Below are 20,736 nucleotides of genomic sequence, written 5' to 3' on the forward strand. Positions count from 1 at the left end.
ATTGGCAGCCTCACCATCAATCCTGCACGAGTACAATGGCCATGGGATCCCTGCGAAGACCCCTCCACTTTCCGTAAGAGACCAAATCCTTCTCAGAAAAGCACATGGTGTACCCAGGGTCAGGTGTGCTGTCTCCTGGCATGTCATCCTGGGTTCAAGTCGTGCCCTAGCTGGGGCACTCTGGGCCAGGGATGGGACCCCCCCCACACACAGAATAAAGCAAATCCTGGTACTTCCAGCTGCAAGGATGAAATGACACTGCGGATGTGAAGTGTTCAGCGGCCAACAAGATCAGGGGTCCGCCATGTGAGAACAACCGTTAGCTGCTGTTACTGTTGTTACAGCTGGTGAGGGGTGATGGGGTCACTCCCAGATCATCCTCTGGCCTCCAACTTTTCCCATCCCTGAACTTGCCCAGCCTCTGACTGCATCCTGTTGCTGTCCGGAAGACCAGGGGGCAGCTGGGGCAAGGACCAGCTGCAGGGAAGGTGCCCCGAAAGGGAGGAGGGGTGGAAAGAGATGTTTAGAGGCGATAGGCAGGAGCAGGGAGAGGAGAGACTGAGGAGCAGACAGATGGGGAAACTAAGCCACGTGGGGGCAGGTCTCAGGTCCCCAAGGCCTCCTGACTCCTCGGCTCCCCTCTTGGGGTTCTGACCGGTACCTCTCCACCTCAGGGGGATCTCGTGCCTCCCACATCCACTTGGAGCTCAGAGCCCCTGCCCCGAGGCTGAGTGCTGTGTGTGTCCCACCCACAGATCACCCTCCATCCCAGGCCCTCTCCCCTGCGTGCTCCGCCGCTGCTCTCACCGTGACCTTCCACTGATTCTGCTCCAGCCGCAGGGTGAAGTTCGCCACCTGGACGGTGATCACCCTGGTCACACTGACTCTCCCATTGCCCCAGGCCACGTTCTCCTGCAGGACGGTGAACTGCTGCAGCCCGGGCCGGGTCTGGTGGGTCTGAGACAGCACGTACACACAGGTACCCATGAAGTCGAAGCGGCGGCCGTCGAAGGTGGTGTAATGGGGGTCTCCCGCAGCTTGGCAGGTGGCAGAGCCCACGACCACGCAGCCCAGGAGGCCACCGGATGGCCGGCAGGCCTCCTGCGGGCCACAGGCGGAGGGCTCACAGGACACCAAGCCGCCCTCCTGGCATTGGCAAAGGGAATCACACCCGGGTCCGGGGTAGAAGGTCTGGCCTGGCGGGTGGTAGACTCCTTGGTGTGTGCAGCCACAGGAGGGCAGGGGCACACAGGACTCACCACTGAGTGCGAAGCCCTCGTCGCACACACAGCCCTCGTAGCAGTCGTAGCCACAGCCCCCAGGCACCGGGAGGTCCCCACAGGACAGCGGGCAGCCATGGGAACAGGTCTCATAATGGCTGTGGGGCGGGCAGCTCAGAGCTGCAGGGAGAGCAGTGGTGAGAACGTGAGCATCAAGAATCTGGGCTCCCAGGTGACACACACACAGCCACACCATTGCCCACACACTCACACGTATGCCGTCCTGCTGCAAGGAGCCCCTCTGTTCAGTGGGGCCCGGGACCCAGATTATATCACAATTCATCTGGGCCTGATAGCGAAGATTCTGTTGCAACCTGACTGTAGTTTGTGGTTATCTATAATGTCCTTAATATCATGTCTTAAACATGTAAGAGCATATACAGTGTATGCATATTTGTGATCTATGCAGTGCATTTGTGAACCCAGAAATTTTAGCCTCTTCATTCTATAGTAATGTAGTAGTAGTAGGAGTGATTCTGTAGTAATTTGAAGTCTTTGGCCTATGTTGTGGAGAAGAGGAAAAAAAATAATTCCTGTTCCTCTCCAAACACCAGTCACTCCAGATTATAAGACAGGTGGTTTCCTTGAAACAAAACGAAACAAAGACACCTGAGACTGAGCCCAGTAAAGCCTCTATGTGTGCTGAGATAATAGCCATGTGTGGTCATTTAAAGCCAAGTTAATTAAAACTCAATAAAATAGAAGATTTAGTTCCTTGGTCAGACTAGCCCCATGGCAAGTGCTCAATATGTCACCGGTGGTGACCACACCGGACAGCTCAGGGACAGCACATTGCCATCATCACCAAAGTTTGAGCACTGTTCTAGATCTAATAGCCAGCTTACAAGAGAATCCGGGGACAGAAGAACAAGTTAAATAACACTTTAAAAAAAGCAACTAGCCAAATCCAGGGAGTAGGAAATTCTGCAGGACCAATGACTTGATTTTTTTCCCAACAAATAAATGGCCCGAACAAAATGGATAGGGGGGCAGATATGAGATAAAGTAAACATAGCAAAGTGTAGATTGAAGAATCTAGACAGTAAGTATATGGGTATTCATTGTAAAATCCCTTCCATTTTTCTATACATTTGAACATTTTCACAATAATGTGTAAGGGGAGGTGAGGAAAGGGGCTATTGCAGGATGAAAGTTATTCAAGAAAAATCAACTCAGTGCCTTGTGTGCATCTGGTCTGGATTCGGATTCAAACAAACTAGGGGGAAAAAATTCACTTCTTTTAACACAATTGGGGAAATTTGAACCTAGGTTGGGTTTAAATGATGTCAGTGTTATTTTTGTTACTGGTAAGAACAGCACTGTGTCATGTTTCTTAAAAGCTCTGTCTGGGGGCGCCTGGGTGGCTCAGTGGGTTAAGCCGCTGCCTTCGGCTCAGGTCATGCTCTCAGGATCCTGGGTTCGAGCCCCGCATCGGGCTCTCTGCTCAGCAGGGAGCCTGCTTCCCCCTCTCTCTCTGCCTGCCTCTCTGCCTGCTTGTGATCTCTGTCTGTCGAATAAATAAATAAAATCTTAAAAAAAAAAAGCTCTCTCTGTTGGAGATGTTTACTGAAGTATTTATGGGAAAACTCATATGTCTAGAATTTGCTTGAAAATATTTCAGCAAAATTGGGGCGCCTGGGTGGCTCAGTGGGTTAAGCATCTGCCTTCGGCTCAGGCCATGATCCCAGGGTCCCATTTTCCCTCTGCCCCTCCCCCCGACTTGTGTTCTCTTTTGTGCTCTCTCTCAGATAAATAAATAATAAGTAAATAAAATCTTTAAAACATAAAATATTTCAGCAAAATTTAAAAAAACAAAACAAAAACCAAAGGGGTGTTGGAGGAACTGAGAATGGCACAACGCGCACAGTCATCAGAGCTGTGGCTGGGTGCACGGGGTAAGGTCCCACCCTAGGCGCCCCCTACCTGATGTCTGCGTCCTCATGACCCAGTCTTCTAAAACCGCCCCAAGTGGTACAAGGCTCAAGAGCGGTCTTAAGGAAATAAGAGATTCTCAGTTTCCACAAAGGCCACAGAATGAAGCAATTAACGGTACAAGTTGAGGAGCCAACCTGCCTGAATGCAGGTCATGCCAGCCTGCTGTGTGACCTCAAGCAGATGATTCCGTATCTCTCTGATTCCAAATGCTCACTTTGTAAACTATGAATAGGAAAGATCCCACCTCCCAGGGTGGTGGTCAGGAGGAAATGAGAAGAAGCCTTAGAAGCCCTCAGATGGGAGCTGCGCCATGGGAAGTGTGCCGCCCGAGTGTCACGCATAGCAATAGGAACCTTTCTTAAGATGACCGGGCTGAGAAACTGCCTCAGACCGAGATGCACCTCCCTTCCCCTTGTTCCTTCGGCGAGCGTACATCTCCCACTTTATGGAGGATAACTGTGCACTCCCTACCATCCCAAATCAATACAGTATGCCCCCCAGGGGCGTGGAAACCTCTGGGGACACAAAGGGACACTTCCAAATACTGCTGTGAAGTATGGGGACCAGGCACGATGAGTCCTCCCTGATAAGGGATCGGGACCAACGTCACTCTTGACAAGAAAGAAGGAGGGTCTGATGGAGCCATCTTCTCGGAGGACAGGAAGAGTTAAGTTTTACGGCATCTCTCTGTGTGCCTGACCTCCCTACAACTCAAAAGGAGTTCGGAGTGCAGCGACATTGCTGGGCGATAAGCTACCCACTTATTAGTATCCTATATAAGAAAATCAAAACCAGGGGCGCCTGGGTAGCTCAGTGGGTTAAAGCCTCTGCCTTCGGCTCAGGTCATGATCCCAGGGTGCTGGGATTGAGCCCCGCATCGGGCTCTCTGCTCAGCAGGGAGCCTGCTTCTTCCTCTCTCTCTGCCTGCCTCTCTGCCTGCTTGTGATCTCTGTCTGTCAAATAAATAAATAAAATCTTTACAAAAAATTAAAATAAAGAAAATCAAAACCAGAATTGAGGTTGAACCTGGTCTCACTCAACAGCAGATGTGAACTCTTTGTGGGGGGAAGTTGCATCCGTCTCACTAAGAGATGCTTTTCCAGGATATTCTACTCTTCATGTTGAATATTTTTATCAGTTGTGTACTAATGATACTTGCAATGATAAGACACTCCAACCTTTTTTTTTTAAACACTTAGAGTCTGATGGTCTCAGGAATTTCTGAAGATAATGAAATGCTGTTCACAGGGGTCTTAAATTTGTGGTGAAGAAATATGATGGGGATTGGGGAAGACTGAGGACAGCCACCCCTTCTTCCGGGCTTGGCCGTGGTCCTGGCTTTGGCTCATGGGATGATAGCAAATGGGATGCCAAGCAGAGGCCCTAAGTGCGCTTGCCTACTGGGGCCTGCCCACGCACACCGCTCTTTGGAACCTTGAGACCACTATGCGAAGAAGTCTGTGCCAATTGGCTGGAAGATAAGACCGAGTCAGCAGGGACAAGCAGTCCCAGCTAAGGTGCCCCAAACCAACCAGCCTGACAAACAGCAGATGTGTAAGGTCAAGCCATTCTGGACTCTCCAGCCCTCACAGAACCACCAGCAAGCCAGCAGAGAAAAACCCCGCTGGCCTAGACTAGGCGATAAGCCAAGCAGCCCGCAGAATCATGAGAAATAATAACTACGTGTTGTTTTAATCCACTTTTCGCTTTGGGGATGTTTGTTACACAGCAAGAACTAACTGGTGCAGTGATGAGGAAAGAGACTTTCATGTCTGTCAGCATATTACGTTAGGTTAGATGCTGCTGGAACTAAAAACCACTAGAAAGTCAGTTCAGGAGAGGAAACAAATTTTTTTTTCCTGTTTTCTTCCCCATGATATCCTCAGTGCCTGGGATATAGTAGGTGTTCAATAAATATTTGTTGAATGGATGAATGAATATAAGCTGAAGGAGAGGAAGTAATGGTGTGACATGTATGTATTTATCATGTGTATTTCAATGGACAGTGATGCGTACCCGCAGGCAGGTGCTGTAAATGAGTGGAGTGGGCCAGCTGGTGACCAAAAACACTGGAGAGGGACGAGTCTTCTTCTAGAGGTAGCACTGCTACTCATCTCTGAATGACAGCTGCCATAGAGGAATTAGACCCAGGGCCACCAGATATTCTGGTCATCTTACAAATATTTCCTGCATCTGTGACTTCCCGGGCATGTAACTGAATCTTCCTAAGCCTCTGTTTCCTCGCCTGTTAAATGGGTACAAACACAGTCTCTACCTCAGAAATACTTTTCTAAGAATTACATGAATTAATGCGATTTATATGTTAATGAATATTCATGAGGCCGAGCCCCCCTGCTGTCAGTCCCGGTACTCACGGCAAAACGTCTCACTCCTCCAGGGGTGCACGGTGGCCCCGGCGGCCTGGCACGCAGCAGTGTAGGTGGCTAGTGCCTCACATAATGGCGCAGACTGGCCTGGCAGTAGGCAGCGGTCATAGACACAGTCACGCAGAGCACCCTGCGGGTCCAGCTTGCTGTGGCACTCACGGAAGGGCCCCTTGGGGTCCGCAAGGATCCCACACTCCTTCTTGCTCTGCAGCTGCTGGGCCACCAGGGAGTCCAGGTTTGGACAGTTCCCTGGCTCAGTTGCTCCGCACCCTGGCCTCGTCTCCTCCTGCCAGCTGTTCCCAAAGGCCAGGGCATTGGCAGCTTGGCCTCCACCCCGCAGAGCCAGGTCATCATTGGGGTTCCCATTGAAGTTCCCGCAGAGCCCACACAGGGCCCCAGCATAGCTGCTGGGCACCTTGGCAATCACTCGGTGGTTCCAGTCGTAGGTGACAGTCAGGCCAAAGTCTGTGCGCACAACGGCATCTTGGCCCTGGCGGAAGACCTGCACCTGCCCATCTGCTGCCTGGAAAGGCAGGTGATAAAGGACACCATCCACCTGGACAGAGATGAAGGAGGTCCAAGGGGTCAGGGTATGCACGGCTGGGTGTCCCACCCTTTACTCACTTGGCCCCAACTATTCTGAACTCCTTGTTGTTCTCTTGAGCACATGATGCTTGGCTCCACCTCAGGACCTTTGCACTTGCTCTTCCCCCTGTCTGACGCACCAGCTACCTGCCTCCAACCTCCAGCTATCAGCTTAAACCCAAATCTCTAACCCATGACCTACAGGATCTGTCTCCCCATTACCTTCCCTGACCTTACCACCTCCCACTCCCCCTTCCTCACCCAGTCTGCTCCAGCCACACCGGCTTTCTTGTTATTCTTCTACTTCTCTCAGTTTTGTCCACCTCTACGGCCTTTTCATTTTGCCAAGAATATCACTCAACACTTGCCTCCTGGCTGCTTCCCCTTCATCCTTCAGGACATGGCACAAAGCCAGGCCCCTTCCCTACAAGGTCTAGTTTCACTTTGGCTCAGTCCACCTGCCACATCACTCACTCAGCCTCCTTGCTGTCTCCCTGAGCACACAGCACACCAAGTGCACTGCCACCTCATGGCCTTTGCACGTGCCATGCCCTCCTCCTAGGACCCCATGCAGCACTCTTTAGTTGGCCAATGCTACTTCAGTTGTTGGGTGTTAGCTTTGAGCCAAACCCCTTCTGGTGGCCCTAGGTGATCTGAGCCTCACTGCTCTCCAACTTCGTTCTCCAATACTGACCATCCCCACCCCCACAACTCATCTGGGTATTCTCACCTTCTCCTGGACTCAGCGAACTCAGCCTGGTCTCAGAGCCTTCACTGTGCCTTCTGCTAGACAGTGCTACCCTCCTCCACATCCCTATTCTTCGCCTGGTTGACTCCCCATCATCCTTTGTGTCTCAGCTTAAAATAGAACCCCTCTCCCCACCAGGCTCTGCTTGTCCCCACTTTTCTGACCTCCTCTCCTACCATCCTCTCTATCCCATCCCCCCAGCCTCATTCTCAAGTATAGCTGCACTGGTTCCATGCTCTTCTATAGTCTTCAAGCTCAGCTCAGTCCACCTTTTGCACCTGCTGCTCCCTGCACCTAGGAACCACCCCTCTTCGCCTGGTAGTCTCTCCCTTGTCTTTCAGATTTTGGGTGAAATCAAGACCTCCATCATAGTCATCCCCTACATCATCCCCTCCCTCCATTCCAGCCCCAGGGGCCTCCAGGCTGTTCCTCTGCCCCTCTTGTTTGTTCCTGCCTCAGGGCCTTTGCACTCGCTGTTCCTTCTGCTTGGAATACTCTTCCATCCACTTCTGTCTCTGCCTGTTCCATCTCTCTGCGCAGAAGTGGCAGCAGGGTGTAGTGGTTAAGAAAGTATGGGCTCAGGAGCCAAACGAGCTGGCTTCAAGTCATGGTTCTATCACTCACTAGCTGTGTGACCATGAATAGATAATTTAGCCGTTGCATGCCTCAGTTTCTCACCTAACAAGATTAGCTATTTCACAGAGTTTTAGAGATTGAGTTACTCTATGTCAAGCATTTAACACGTAGAAGTAACTTAGTATGTATTGGCGATGGCTATTCCAGACTCAGTTTAAATGTCATCTCAGAGAGGTGGGAATTTAAAAATGAATCATTATGCCCTCTGTTTATCTAGAAGTTTCTCTATGCCAGACACTCAGATTTATGGGCAAAATTTCCTTTACTCCAGGGTCATTCTGAAGATTCTGACCTAAGGCTTGTAAAGGGTTTAGCCGTGGTGCTTGGCCATGGAAATTTCCTTTATTTTCCATTTCTAATCCATCCTCTTCCTCCCCAGGACATGGGCCACTGCCCCAAAAATCTCAGTAATCATTTACTAGAGCTGTGAATCTTACAACACCACCTCTCGATTTTAATATTTTTTCTTTCTTTCTTTTTTTTTTTTTTTTTACAAAGAAAAATCAGTGGTTCTTGACTTCTGCTGGGTGGTGTACCCAAAAGACAAAACGAAAGCCTGGAGAGACAGTCACACATCCAAGGAGACGCAGCACCACCCCGCTTGGGGGCCCGGGGCTTAAGCACTGACCACAAGGTCTTCTAATCCACCCAGGGTTCAGAGCGCCTCCTCTCTAAGGGAGATTTCCTGCTCCTCCACCAGCCCCCGGTTCACTCACCAGCACTTGGCCAGGGGACTCCCGGCGCACGGTCACTTTCACGCCACGGGCCTCCACACGGACCGCGCGCGTATAGCTCACGGTCTGGCTGCCCCGGTGCTCGTTTTCCACCAGCACCCGGAAGGTGGGCAGCGCGGCGGCCTGGCCGCACGAGCCGACCAGCAGGTACGTGCAGGTCCCCATGAAGTCAAAGCGCCGGCCGTCAAAGCTCACGTAGTGCGGGTCCCCGGATGCCTGGCAGCTCCCGAAGCTGTCAGGGTAGCAACCCAGGAGGCCGTTCTGGATGCCGCAGTGCTCGCCCGTGGGGCAGCCCTGAGTGTCTTTGCAGCTCACCTGCTGGGTGGCGCCATTGCAAGTGCACTGCCGCTGGCACTGATCATCCGCCCACACCTGCTGGCCGGGAGCGAGCGGGCGGCCCTCGAAGGTGCAGCCGCACGACGAGGCCTCCACGCAGGCGCCGCCGCTGGCCACGAAGCCCGGGAGGCACAGGCAGCCCTCGGCACACGGGCGCCCGGAGCAGTTGGACGGCACCGCCTGGGAGTTGCAGGTGGGGGGGCAGGCAGGGGCGCACTGCTCATAGCGGCTGTTGGCAGGGCAGGACAGGGCTGCAGGAGAGACAGGGAGGAGAGAGACGGGGAGGGGGGTCAGGCCAGCGCTCAGCAGGACTTCCCTCTCCACACCCTACTCCTCCCTGGAGCTCTGCCCAGCACTTCCATCCCTCCAGGTCCTGGGGCCCCAAATCTCAGAGACATTGTTGACTCCTTTCCTCCTTCATTTTCACCGACAACCTGTCAGTAAATCCTGTGAGTTCCACAGTCAAAATCTATCCAGAATCCACCCCCTTCTCATGTCATCGTCCTCCTCCTTGCCCCCCCCGGTCAGGTGCCCCCAAAGCAGCCTTCTGCCTGGTCTCTCCCCCATTATCCCCCATTTGACCCTCACAGGCTGTTCCTCACATGCAGCCAGAGGGGCCCTGTGAGCACCAGTGATGTCCCTCTCCTGCTCAGAGCCTTCTTGTTGTGCCATCTCAGGGGAAAAGCTGAGTCCTCTTGGTGGCCCACCAAGCTCCCCATCATCTGCACCCATCGTGTCTCTCTTCATCTCCTCTTACTCTCCCTTTGGTTCACTTTGTCCTAGCCATACAGGCTTCCTCATGGGTCCTCACACTTCCACCTCAGGGCCTTTGCACTGGCTGTTCCCAGGGTCTGTACTGGCTGTTCCTCAGAAGGCAGTGCAGCATATGGTTAAAAGAAAGCTACTGGGGCCCAGATAGCCTGGGTTCAAACACCAGTCTCCCTTTTTTGCTGTGTGATTGTGAGCAAATGACTCCAATCACACTATGCCTCAGTTTCCTCATCAGTAACATGAGATAATAATAGTACTGACCTCACAGAGTTCTGAGGAGTCAATGAGTTCACCCATGCAGAAACAGCCCATAGTATCATTACTACTTAGCTGACTCCAGTGTCATCCTGCTCTCGACTCCTTTGTCACCTCCCCAGAAATGCCATCCCCGAGCACCCTCTTCAGGAGCCTCCTGTTTGCTGTTATACATGAACTTCATTTCTTTTGCTCTTTAAAGATGTTCCATAGTTTGCTGCTTACTGTCTGTCTCCCCTGCTAGGGTATAAATTCTGTGAGGGTGGGGGTCTGGTCAGCCTCAGTCCCCCACTGAACTGCCAGCACCACGGACAGGGTCTGGCCCATGGGAGATGCTCATTCTTTCAGAAATGCATGAGTGGATGAAAGGACTCACCAGTTCCTCCTTTGCACCAGGCATTGGGGGAACTCGGGAGGGTGGGTGTTTACTGGGCAGTGAGGACAGAGGAGTGACTAAACCAAGCCCCACGTGGTCTCAGTGTCTCCCCCAGACCTACTCCCCCTCTGGAATCCCCATCTCAAGCCCTAGGCCTAGACCTGGACACCTCCTCCTCCCTGTGCACTGGACTTTCTGTCTCCTAAAATTTTGGGGGGGAGCCTCTCAAGGGCAGGGACAGGTGTGTGCTGGGCCCCCATGGTGTCCATCATCAGCAGAGGGATGGGGCCCAATAGGGGCTCGGGGAATGCTTGTGGAATGAATGAATAAATGAATGAATGAATGATTAAGTGGACGGACACCTGACTAAGGAGCTTGGACTTCATCCAGAGGGCATCGAGGAGTCCTGGAAGGGCTGTGAACCAGGGGATGCTCCCATTTCTGCTTTGGGACTTGGAAGACTACCTCTTGTGCCGGCTTTTACACACGCTCCTCGCCCAGCCTGGAACCCACGTCCTGCTCCCCGCCTCTTTCTGTCTTGTTTCAGTTCCTCTTACAGGTTTCATATTGGACATTCCTTTCTCTAAGAAACCCTCCTCGACCCCCAGGCTGAGTCGAGAAGCTCTCCTGGTTGCCCATAGCCCCTAGACTTCCCTCCTCCTGTCCCTGTCCCTTCTGCCTGTGCCTGGAGGAGCCCAGCAGGGACCACCCTCATGGTCACTGTCTAGGATGTATCTGTCCCAACCTTAGGCTCACTGTGGGTACAGTCTCGCTATCTTGGCCCTCCCTGTGTCTCCTGCACGGTCCAGCTTCAGGCTGAACCCCAAGAAGTGCTCAGATGTGGAGCAGACGCAAGGAGTTCCCTGCCTCCCACCACATGCCAAGGGCATCACTCACGACAGTGGGCCAGCGGCCTCCAGTTCCCGACAGAGATGCCAAGCTCCTGGCAGGCCTGGGCATAGGCACTGAGGCTGCGGCACAGGCTGGCCCGGTCCCCGTTGACCACGCACAGGTCGTACACGCACTCCTCCAGGAAGGGTCGGGGGGGCAGGGCGCTGTGGCAGGCCGCAAATGGGCCATTGGCCTGGGTCAGCATGCCGCAGAGAGGGTTGCCCTCGTAGTGCTGGGCCTGGCCTGGGGTGCAGGAGGGACAGTTGTTCTGGCAGCCATCATCGCACAGGTAGTCCTCATCGTCCAGCTTCCAGCTATTGGCAAACTCCACGGGGTCATCTACCAGCTCCGAGTCGTAGGTGAGGAAGTCATCATCGGGATTGTTGTTGTAGTTGCCACACAGTCCACACACCTGGTTTTGGAAGCGCTCGGGCAGGCTCAGGGCCAGCTGGCAGTCCCAGTCGTAGGTGACCACCAGCCCGAAGTTCAGCTCCACTATGGCCCGGGTCCCACTCTGGTACACGCGCAGGCGGCCCTCGGCCAGGGAGATGGGCAGGCGCGAGCGCTGGTTGTCAATCTGCAGGGGGTGGGGGTGGGGAGGATGGGCTGTCAGATCCTGCGTGGTCTGGCCCTCACCCCTCAAACCCTCCGCACTCGCCTCCCCTGCCCCGGCTGCCCTGGGATTCCTTCTTCCTGTTGCTGCCACTGACCAAGCGTTGGGGTCTTTGCCCTCACCTCCCTGTGCCCTGAAATGTTCTTCCCCTGGACGCACCCGTGGCTCATTTCCTGACCTCTGTCCTCTTACAAAAGCTTTGCTCGGTTGTCACCATGGCAGTGAGGCCACTCCTGACCACTCTATTTTATGTGGCAAACCCGTCCCTACTCCCTATGCCCTCTCCCTGGTCTATTTTGCTTTCCTGTAGCTTCTAAGTTTCTAACATATCATTTGCAAATGTCTCATGTTTATCCTCTGCCTCACTCCAGAGACCGGCAGCCCCACAAAGACAGGGATTTTTGTCTGCTCTGCTCATGGCTTCACCTCCAATGCCTAGAAAAGTGCCTGGTAGAATTGCAAGTTCTCAGTGAGTGAGCAAAAGCGCTGATGTCTTAGATAAACATTCACCCGGCATTCCCTCTTGGCCTGGTCCTGGCTGGGCGACTCCAGGAGTGATGACCGAGACAACCCAGACCCTGCTCTCCTGGGGCTCCCAGTCCATTGAGGGAAACAGACCGCTCACTAGATCAGAGGGACAGGTCAGAAGGATCAGGACTGGGATGGAGGAAGCACAGGAGGGTCTGGGAGTCTGCGAGAAGAGTCAGACTCGATGTAGCAGATCAGGGGCGGCTTCCTGGAGGCAGGGACAGCTGTGCTGAGCTGCACTGTAAGGGATCAGTGAGGGAGAGCCACGAAAAACAAGGCAAAGGGTATTCCTTCGAGGATCTCCTGAGTGGAAGGAGAGTCTGGCTGGGAGATGAGGGGCGTGTCTCTCTGTCCCTTGGGCCCAGTTCCTTCTTTCTCAGCATTTCTTCTGAATTCTTTCTTCACATATGCTTGTTTTAGCCAAGAGGATGGGGTATGAGAAAAGGAATAATAGGCAGAGGGGACCATATGAACAAGGTCCAAAGGTAAGATAGATCTTCCTCTGGTCAGTGAGTCAGGAATGCCTCCGAGAGCCCTCCTGCGGTCCAGGCCTGTGCTGAGCAGTGCTGTGGGTACAGGGACCGAGATGCCTACAGGCTCCCAGCCCAGGGACGCTGTTCATCTCCATGTTTAAATGACACAAGTAATATTTGTTCATTGCAGAAAACTTATAAAATGTTCTTGAGCAAAAATGAGGAGAGAGAAATCACCCGTATTGTGGTGGACACACATGCACGCACACCACAGACACACCACACACACACACACACACACGTGCACGCACACAGGCAGGTACATTTATAAACTCTGCCAGGGCTTTTCCCACCTTTTAATTTATATATATTTTTCTTTTTAAATAGTGAGACCATGCTGAAGTCCCCACTTCATGAATCCCTCTTTTCTCCTAACAACAGTCCTGGGGACGGCCTATCATGATTCTCTCAGGAGCTCTAAACCCCTGTCAAGTGACTGACCTCTGTAAGGATCTGACAAAAGTAACCGTACCCGGCTCTCTCACAGCAGGGGCAAAATTCCGCACGTAATTTTGGGGGATTTGAAGTCCCTCTGAACTGGTGCTCAGTCCCTCTAGATTTCTAGAACACTTACTTTAATCCACTTGCTTATGAATCTCACAGATCCACCTGCACCCCCGCACGGCCAGGGGGTATAAGAACGCTCAGTGCTGTGCTATCATATCTGCCATTGCGAACAAAGCATCCATCCGTGGGAGATCGGAGCTCACTGAATGATGGGGCATCCATCCAACGCAGAGCCAGGCAGATATAAGGAACAACAAGAAAGCAAGCAGAGGCTCCCTTTATGTTGCTATGGAAACGGCTCCAGAAGCTACCATACAGAGTAAAAAGCAAAGTGCAGGACAGAGCAGATAGTATAGTACTCTTTGCTAAGAAAGGGGAGAGGGAAGAATGTAGGTTTCCCTTGCTTGTATTGGCATAAAGAAACCCTAGGTGGAACCTGAAGAAATCAGGAAAACTGGGGAGTGGGGGAGGAGTCGGGAAGGGAGAGAAAGCTGGTGAAGACAGGAGTGACAGCCAGACCTTTCCACGACATGCCCTGTTTGTTTTGAGCTCTGCTGATGCTTTACCTCTTAAAAAAAAAAAAAAAAAAAAAAAAAAAGAATTGCAGCAACATGGAAGAAATGAACAAGGACTGTGGAGAGCAAAGAATCTTCCTGCAAATGGCTTCTTCCACTGTGTGATTCCATTAACACGAAGTTCTTAAACAGGCAACACTAATCCATGGTGGAAAAAAATTAGAACTATGGTTGCCTCTAGGAGCAGGCTGGGATCGTCTGGGAAGGGGCATGAGAGAATGTTCTGAAATAACGAATAGATTCTTATCTTAATTGCATATTTGTCAAAACTCCATGACCTTAAGATTTATGGGTTTTATTATGTGTACATTTGATATCCAAAATAAACAAAAGAGTGTAAATATATGATATGAGACAGGATGGCAAAGAGGTTAAGAATAGTGACTCAGGAGTCAGCCTGCCTGTGTTCCCAGCTACACCTCTTACTAGCTCAGAGCCCTTGGTAAGTCGCTCATCTCTCTGGACCTCAGTCTCCTCACCTGAAAGTGTTAATAATAATAACGTCTCCCCCTGTAGATTGCTGTGAGCATTCCATGCATTACTACATGGAAAGCACTAAGAAACAAATCTAGCACATAGGAAGTGTTCCCTAAATTTAGTGTTTGGTCACTGAAGACATTCCCCATTGTTGGACAGTTTGTTTCCTTTATTATTTTTTTTTTCCTTTTGCTATCACAAACCACGTTGGCATAAGCTTTTCTTCCCATAACCATATCTCTGAGTATCCCTAAAATTTCTAGAAGTGGAATTGCTGGACGAAAGGGATGGCAGGCTCTGCCACCGATTTTCAAATTCCCCCTCTCAAGTCCCCACTCCCGTGGCCACAGCCCCTCCTTTGTACCCCTCACTCCATAGCCGAGGGCTTGGGTTTGGGGCCCGAACCCCAGGCCTTGCCTCCTCCTTCTGACTAGAGACTCATAGGTATTAAGTCCGAGCCCTGTGGACACTTACCCCAGCGAAGCCAACTTCCCCTCGGACCAGAGACTCATAGGTATTAAATCCGAACCCTGTGGACACTTACCCGAGCGAAGCCAACTTCCCCTCGGACCAGAGAGACTGTGTGGCTGTAGGCACGCACGTTGACCAAGCCCACATAGGAGACCCTGCGGCTGCCGCGATGCTCGTTCTTGGCTTCCACGCTGAAAGCAGGCAGGGTCTGGTCGTTGCTGCACAGCTCCGCCATCAAGTAAAGGCACGTGCCCATCATGTCGTAGCGCCGGCCATCAAAGGTGGTGTAATGGGGGTCACCTTGGGCGCGGCAGGTGGCCACGGGGACCGCCACGCACTTGGCCTGTTGATCCACCACCTGGCATTTCTGCTGGGGACTGCACTGCAGGTCTTGACAGGAGGGTTTCTGGGACAACACGGCTGCAGAGTGGAGGGAGGGGCGGCAACGGAGAAAGAGTCAGGGGTATCCTCACAGGTGGAAATCTTGGAGCTCTCCTGCTGTGCGGAGCTGGGGCAGTGGGCTCACAACTACCTAGTGGAGAAGTGGGAAAACTGAGGTCTGGAGGTCCCCCTGAGGAGATGGCTGCCCAGGCGTGACCCAACCCCAGGTGTTCTAATTCCCTGGTTTGACATGGCCCAGCCCAGAAGAACTGGAAGGTAGTGAAGAAAGCCGGGCAGGGATCACTATGGAAATGCTGATCTGTGGTTTTTCTCTCCCCGTATCCCCTTCCCATGCATTCCCACTTGGGTCAGAAGGCTAAGGTATCTTTTTTAAGGACAGAAAATGGAACTCTTGGAACTCTCTGCCTTCCTGGATCAGGCCACCTAGGTTAGAATCCTGGCTCTGCCGGTCCACTGGGCGGCACTGGACAAGTGATTTTAAACCTTCTATGCCTCAGTTTCCCCGTTTGCAACAAGGGGGTGATAACAGTACATTCTTCACGGGGATATTTGGGAGGAGGGCATTGTCAGACTTAACGAAGTTAAAATATAAGTAGGGTTTGGCCCAGGTGGTGAGTGTTACCTGCTATAATGAATCTCCTACCCCTTCTCCTGTTCTACTATTCAAGCCCGAAGTGGCTCTTGGAGGGTAGGTGGCTTGCATGCTCGTGGTTGGAGGGAGCATTTTTTGCCAGTGCTGGGGACTCTAATGTCTAGGGGACCCCTTGAAGCAAGGGGTCCATGTAGGAAGAAATAGCTCTTCCTCCCCTGCCTCCCAGTGTTTAAAACCTCTTTCTTGGGGTGCCTGGGTGGCTCAGTTGGTTAAGCGACTGCCTTCAGTTCAGGTCATGATCCTGGAGCCCGGGATGGAGTCCCACATCCAGATCCCTGCTCAGCAGGGGGTCTGCTTCTCCCTCTGCCCCTCCCCCTGCTCATGCTCTCTCTCTCTCTCTCTCTCAAATAAATAAAATCTTTTAAAAAATAAATAAAACCTCTTGCTTTCTGCCCGCTCATAATAACTTGCCAGATACCTCCTAAGGGCTTTACAAAACTTATTACTCCCTCACTCCAGTCCTGTGAAGGGATACAGTTATTATCCCTATTTTATAGACAGGGAAACGGAGGCCCACATAGGCAAGGTCACATGGCCAAGGTCACACAAAGCAGAGGTGAGATTTGAACCTGGGAAGTCTGGCTTTAGCATCTGTGTCCTCAAACACCACATTACACAGCCTGGAGGCAATTCCTCAGATGCACTGAGCCTAAGGTTACACACAGGGCAAGGTCCTAGAGACTATGTTAACACACACACACAACTAGAATGGTCTCTTGTATATTGAGAAAATCCCCGCCCCCACACGGCAGCCATTATTAGTTATCATACTTTTAGACCTCCTGTGTTGGTACATAAACATTCCTACAGGATGTGGGGGAGTGGTAGTTCGCCACTTGTATGGTTGCTAAAATAGCAACATATTTCAAAAAAACAAATAAAATATCAAAATACTTCCAAACTGTTTGCTAAGAATCTGCTGACCTGAGCCCACTCCTCCCCACAAAGATCCCTTCCTCTAGGCACCTTGGCTCTTTCCTAGGACTCTATCTCTAACTCTCCTCTCCCTGCAAAAAAACAACAGACAGAGGGTCACCTGGGTGGCTCAGTGGGTTAAAGCCTCTGCCTTTGGCTCAGGTCATGATCCCAGGATCCTGGGATAGAGCCCCAGATCGGGCCCTCTGCTCAGAGGGGAGCCTGCTTCCCCCCCCACCCCACCCCCGCCTCTTGGCCTACTTGTGATCTCTGTTTTTCTGCCAAATAAATAAATAAATAAATAAAATCTTAAAAAAACAAAACAAAAAAGAGACAGAGGGCTGAGGCCAGACACCTGTCAGACACTGTGGGGGCTTCTACATAGGACCCTGCTGCCGTGCTCTGGCGGGCATTGTTTCTGACTGCTGCAGACCTTGGATCACACTGGTTGCTAAATATTTAGTGGTTCCTGGAGGGGGTTGGGTAGGGAGGAGCCGGGAAGCCTTAGGGAGGGGGAGGATGCCAGAGAGGATGGAGGTGAGGTGGGGACAGCCACAGGGGAGCAGTTGGTGGGAAAAAGGAGAGGGTGAGAGAGCCAGCCAAAGGGTCATGGGTTAGACAGGGCTGGTCGGGGGGGAGGGGGGTCATTCCCATCACTCACTTCGGCCACAGGCACCTGCCGTCCCATAGCTTGCGGCCTGGAGCAGCCCAAAGGCGAGCAGCCCGAAGTTAGTAGTGGCCTCAATCATGTGGATCTCATCAGTGTGGCCAAGGTCCACCTCGGCATAGGAGAACTCACTGCCCGGCACAGATGTCCAGGAGAGCTTGGCCCCCATCTTCTGCCCTTCCAGGGTCAGCTCGTTAACCGCCTTTGTCTGTGTTACCACCAGAGCCACGCCCTCAGTGCCTGGCAAGTTCTTCACCACATAGGCTGGGCAGTAGGCTGCCACGTCTGGGACCAAGGCCAGGTAGGGGTCATAGGTTATTCTGTCCCTTGTGGCCCCTGTGCCAAACTGCAGGACCTGGATACCCACGTCTGCGGACAGGTAGAGCGGCCTCGATTGCCCAGTCTCAAACTCGGTCACGTCACCCGCCTGGAGCCCACGGGAGCCAGTGGTGCCTCCCTGATTGTAGCTCAGCTTCGTGGTCTTGCTGGCTACGACATAGACCAGATCGTAGCGGGCCTGGGAGGACAGCGAGGCCACCACGTAGCGGGTGCCCCAGGCAGACGTGGGGAGCAGCTGCTCCACCACGTGGTTGCAGTTCGTGTGTTTCTGGGCACAGCTGTGGCCGGAGAACACAGCCACGGGGCTGTTGGCTGTGATCCTCGACCCCGAGAGCTCAGATGTGCTCTGTATCTGGGCCACCTGGTACGGCTGCAGGGTCAAGGTTACGATACTGCCCGCTGGGTAGAACTTGTTCTGGAATGTTGTGGACCCCTTCAGCTTCATAGTGACCGAGGCCCCCGCTGCCCCCACCACCACGGCGAACTCCTTGACATTCTTGGATGAAACGCCAGGAGGTGTGACTGCAAAGTACTCAGTGCCCAGAACCCGGACAGGCCACAATCGGGTCAGCTCTGCTGTGTTGGGCTTTGTGTTTATGGCCTGCGCAGAGATCTCGCGGTCAGAGTGGATGGTCACCGCATGTTGGAAGACCTTACTGCCGACCATCTCAGCCTTGGAACTGACGCTGACCAGGACTGACTGTCCCGGGTTCACTGTGACATTCTGCTCGGTGCCATCTGCGTGGCAGTGAATGGAGACCGAGGCAGAGTGGTCCGACAGACTGGAGAGTTGGAGCTGGAGGGAGGCCCGGTGGTAGCCAGGCAGGTAGTTCTGCAGGAAGGCCGCAAGGAAGTCCACTGAGGTCCCTTGGGTCAACCCTGGGAGTGGGGCGGAGGGGGAGAGAACACAGTTGCAGGTCTGCTCACCTAGTCCTCTCCAGCAGAGAAGGAAGGCCTTGCACTGAGCCTAGATACCACATTGAAATACTGACTCGAGCTTTTTCTCCTCTTGCTTTCCTTTCTTCGTATTCGCCTACCAGCCCTTCTGGCTTTTGTGTTCTAAAAGCCTGAGCAGGGAGCGCCTGGGAGGCTCAGGTCATGATTTCAGAGTCGTGGGAGCGAGTCCCGCATTGGGCTCCCTGCTTAGTGGAGAGTCTGCTTCTCCCTCTCCCTCTTCTCTGTGCACTCTCTCTCTCTAAATAAATAAGTAAGTAGGTAAGTAAGTAAGTAAATAAAACAAAAGCCTGAACACTTCGGACCTGATGGGCCAGGCAAGTAATAAGAATGTGGGAAACCGTCTGGGTGGCCAGTGTGCAAACTAGAGTGTTCATATGCCAAGGAAAGCGGGTAGGGTTAGTCTGTTATTATGATGCTTTGTGGGCTCTTCCCCTCCCTTTTTTTATGCCAGATCTTAACCATTTTTCAGGAGAAATTGGCTATTTGAATTTCCATGTGAAATCTCCAACCCCAAATTGTTTTAAGTGCTATGGGGCTCCAATGGGCTGGATTCAGGTGCTGGTTTATAACTTTTGTCTTAATAAAAACATGGGGATGTAAAGGGGGTTAAAGGAAGAAGGAGGGTATGGGAGTGTGGACAATATGTCTCCCAGAAAGAGAGGACTGGGTGCTTTTCAACACCCCCAACTAGGAAGAGATTCTCCAGGGCTGGGAAGAGAAGGAGGGAGAGAGGGGGAGTTGGGGAAAGAGAGAGGGCAGGGGAGGTGATCTACAGGGTCTTGGAGAGAGTATGGGGTTATAGAAGGACTGTCTGCTGAATTAGGGAGCCTGGAAGGATGTCCCAGTGTCCTATGGGGCCAGAGCATCAGGAACAATGAAGGTTTCAAAAGGGATGAAGCAGGGGCGCCTGGGTGGCTCAGTGGGTTAAGCCGCTGCCTTCGGCTCAGGTCATGATCTCAGGGTCCTGGGATCGAGCCCCGCATCGGGCTCTCTGCTCATCAGGGAGCCTGCTTCCTCCTCTCTCTCTGCCTGCCTCTCTGCCTGCTTATGATCTCTGTCTGTCAAATAAATAAATAAATAAAATTTAAAAAAAAAAAAAAAGGGATGAAGCAAATGCTGATTGACGACTAGAAGGCTCTGAGGCCCCAACCTTCCCGGGGACCCTGGCTTCACCTGAGACTGCAGTCTGGGGCATAACCCTGGGGATTCAGGCACCAAGCTCCTCAAGAATAACTTGAGTGAAATTTTCCATCATCTCAGCAGGAGACTCAGAGTCAGAACTTCAGCTGAGTTACAGAAAATCGAGAAAGTGGTACTTCTTGAAGACTTAAATTGGGGGACTGTGGATTTTATCTGCTTCCTTCTAGGACAGAGAGAGAATGGGAGGATCCCACCACACTTCTCTGCAGACCCTAAGGGGCCTCACTCCCATCTTAGCTAGCCCAGGGTGGCACTGGGAGCTGGGGTTGTGGAGGGCATACAGACAGAGGGTGCTGACCACAGCAGGCAGAGTCCCCCAGACGAGAGCAAGGACGAGGACGGGGTCTCAGTCCAACTTACCACACAGGAGAGTTGCTCCTGTCCAGAGTGTCCACCAGCTCCACAGGGAACCCATATCTGCTGTGGGGAGAGAGAAAGGGTCATAGAAGGTTAGTCTGTCCCTCTGGCTGGGCACTGTTCCAGAGAGGACGGGGGCTACCTGGGCACCAAGGGAGGTGGGCTGGATCCAAGAGCCAGTGTGCGTGTGTATCGGGGAGTTACATGTCCAGGGGGTCTGGTGAGGGGCAGGGAGGGCAGGACAAGGCAAGGATGGGAAGTTAGGTGTCCAGTGGGTCCAGTGGGTTTGGAGTGGGGAAGCCTAGAGCCAGGGGCTAGAGCAGGGGACCTCATGTCCCACTTCTATAGGGGACCCCGGCCTCTCTCACCTGCAGGTCCCTGGAGCTGCAGGGCTAGCCCCTGGGCTGGGCTATATAGTGGAGTTTCATGGCTCCTCAGGCCACACCCCAGGCCACCTGCTAAGAAGATGGTGCCAACTTCCTGGAGGAGGCTGGTGATCCCAGGGCAGGTGGAATGGGGACCTTGAATGCCTGGGAAGGGTGGAGGGCAAGCCTGGACACCTAAGTCCTTAGAGGGGTGTGAGAACAGCTGGTGGCTGTGGCCTGGGAG

The 20,736-nt window shown here is 52.7% G+C and overlaps 1 protein-coding gene across 2 annotated transcripts in view; it reads right to left on the reverse strand.

Moving 5' to 3' along the window:
* FCGBP (Fc gamma binding protein) overlaps positions 1-20,187 on the reverse strand; it is a 43,005-nt gene extending 22,818 nt beyond the window's left edge. For both annotated transcript variants that reach the window (XM_047711833.1, XM_047711832.1), the window contains exons 1-7: positions 20,131-20,187; positions 17,269-18,492; positions 14,712-15,058; positions 10,941-11,511; positions 8,288-8,892; positions 5,591-6,158; positions 808-1,400 (exon numbers count right to left, since the gene is read on the reverse strand). In XM_047711833.1, the coding sequence (XP_047567789.1) occupies positions 808-1,400; positions 5,591-6,158; positions 8,288-8,892; positions 10,941-11,511; positions 14,712-15,058; positions 17,269-18,492; positions 20,131-20,185 (3,963 nt within the window). In that variant the 5' untranslated portion in view covers positions 20,186-20,187. The remainder of the gene's footprint in view (positions 1-807; positions 1,401-5,590; positions 6,159-8,287; positions 8,893-10,940; positions 11,512-14,711; positions 15,059-17,268; positions 18,493-20,130) is intronic.
* Positions 20,188-20,736: the final 549 nt, after the last annotated feature.

This window comes from Lutra lutra, chromosome 17, assembly GCF_902655055.1.
Source record: "Lutra lutra chromosome 17, mLutLut1.2, whole genome shotgun sequence".
Lineage (NCBI taxonomy): Eukaryota > Metazoa > Chordata > Mammalia > Carnivora > Mustelidae > Lutra > Lutra lutra.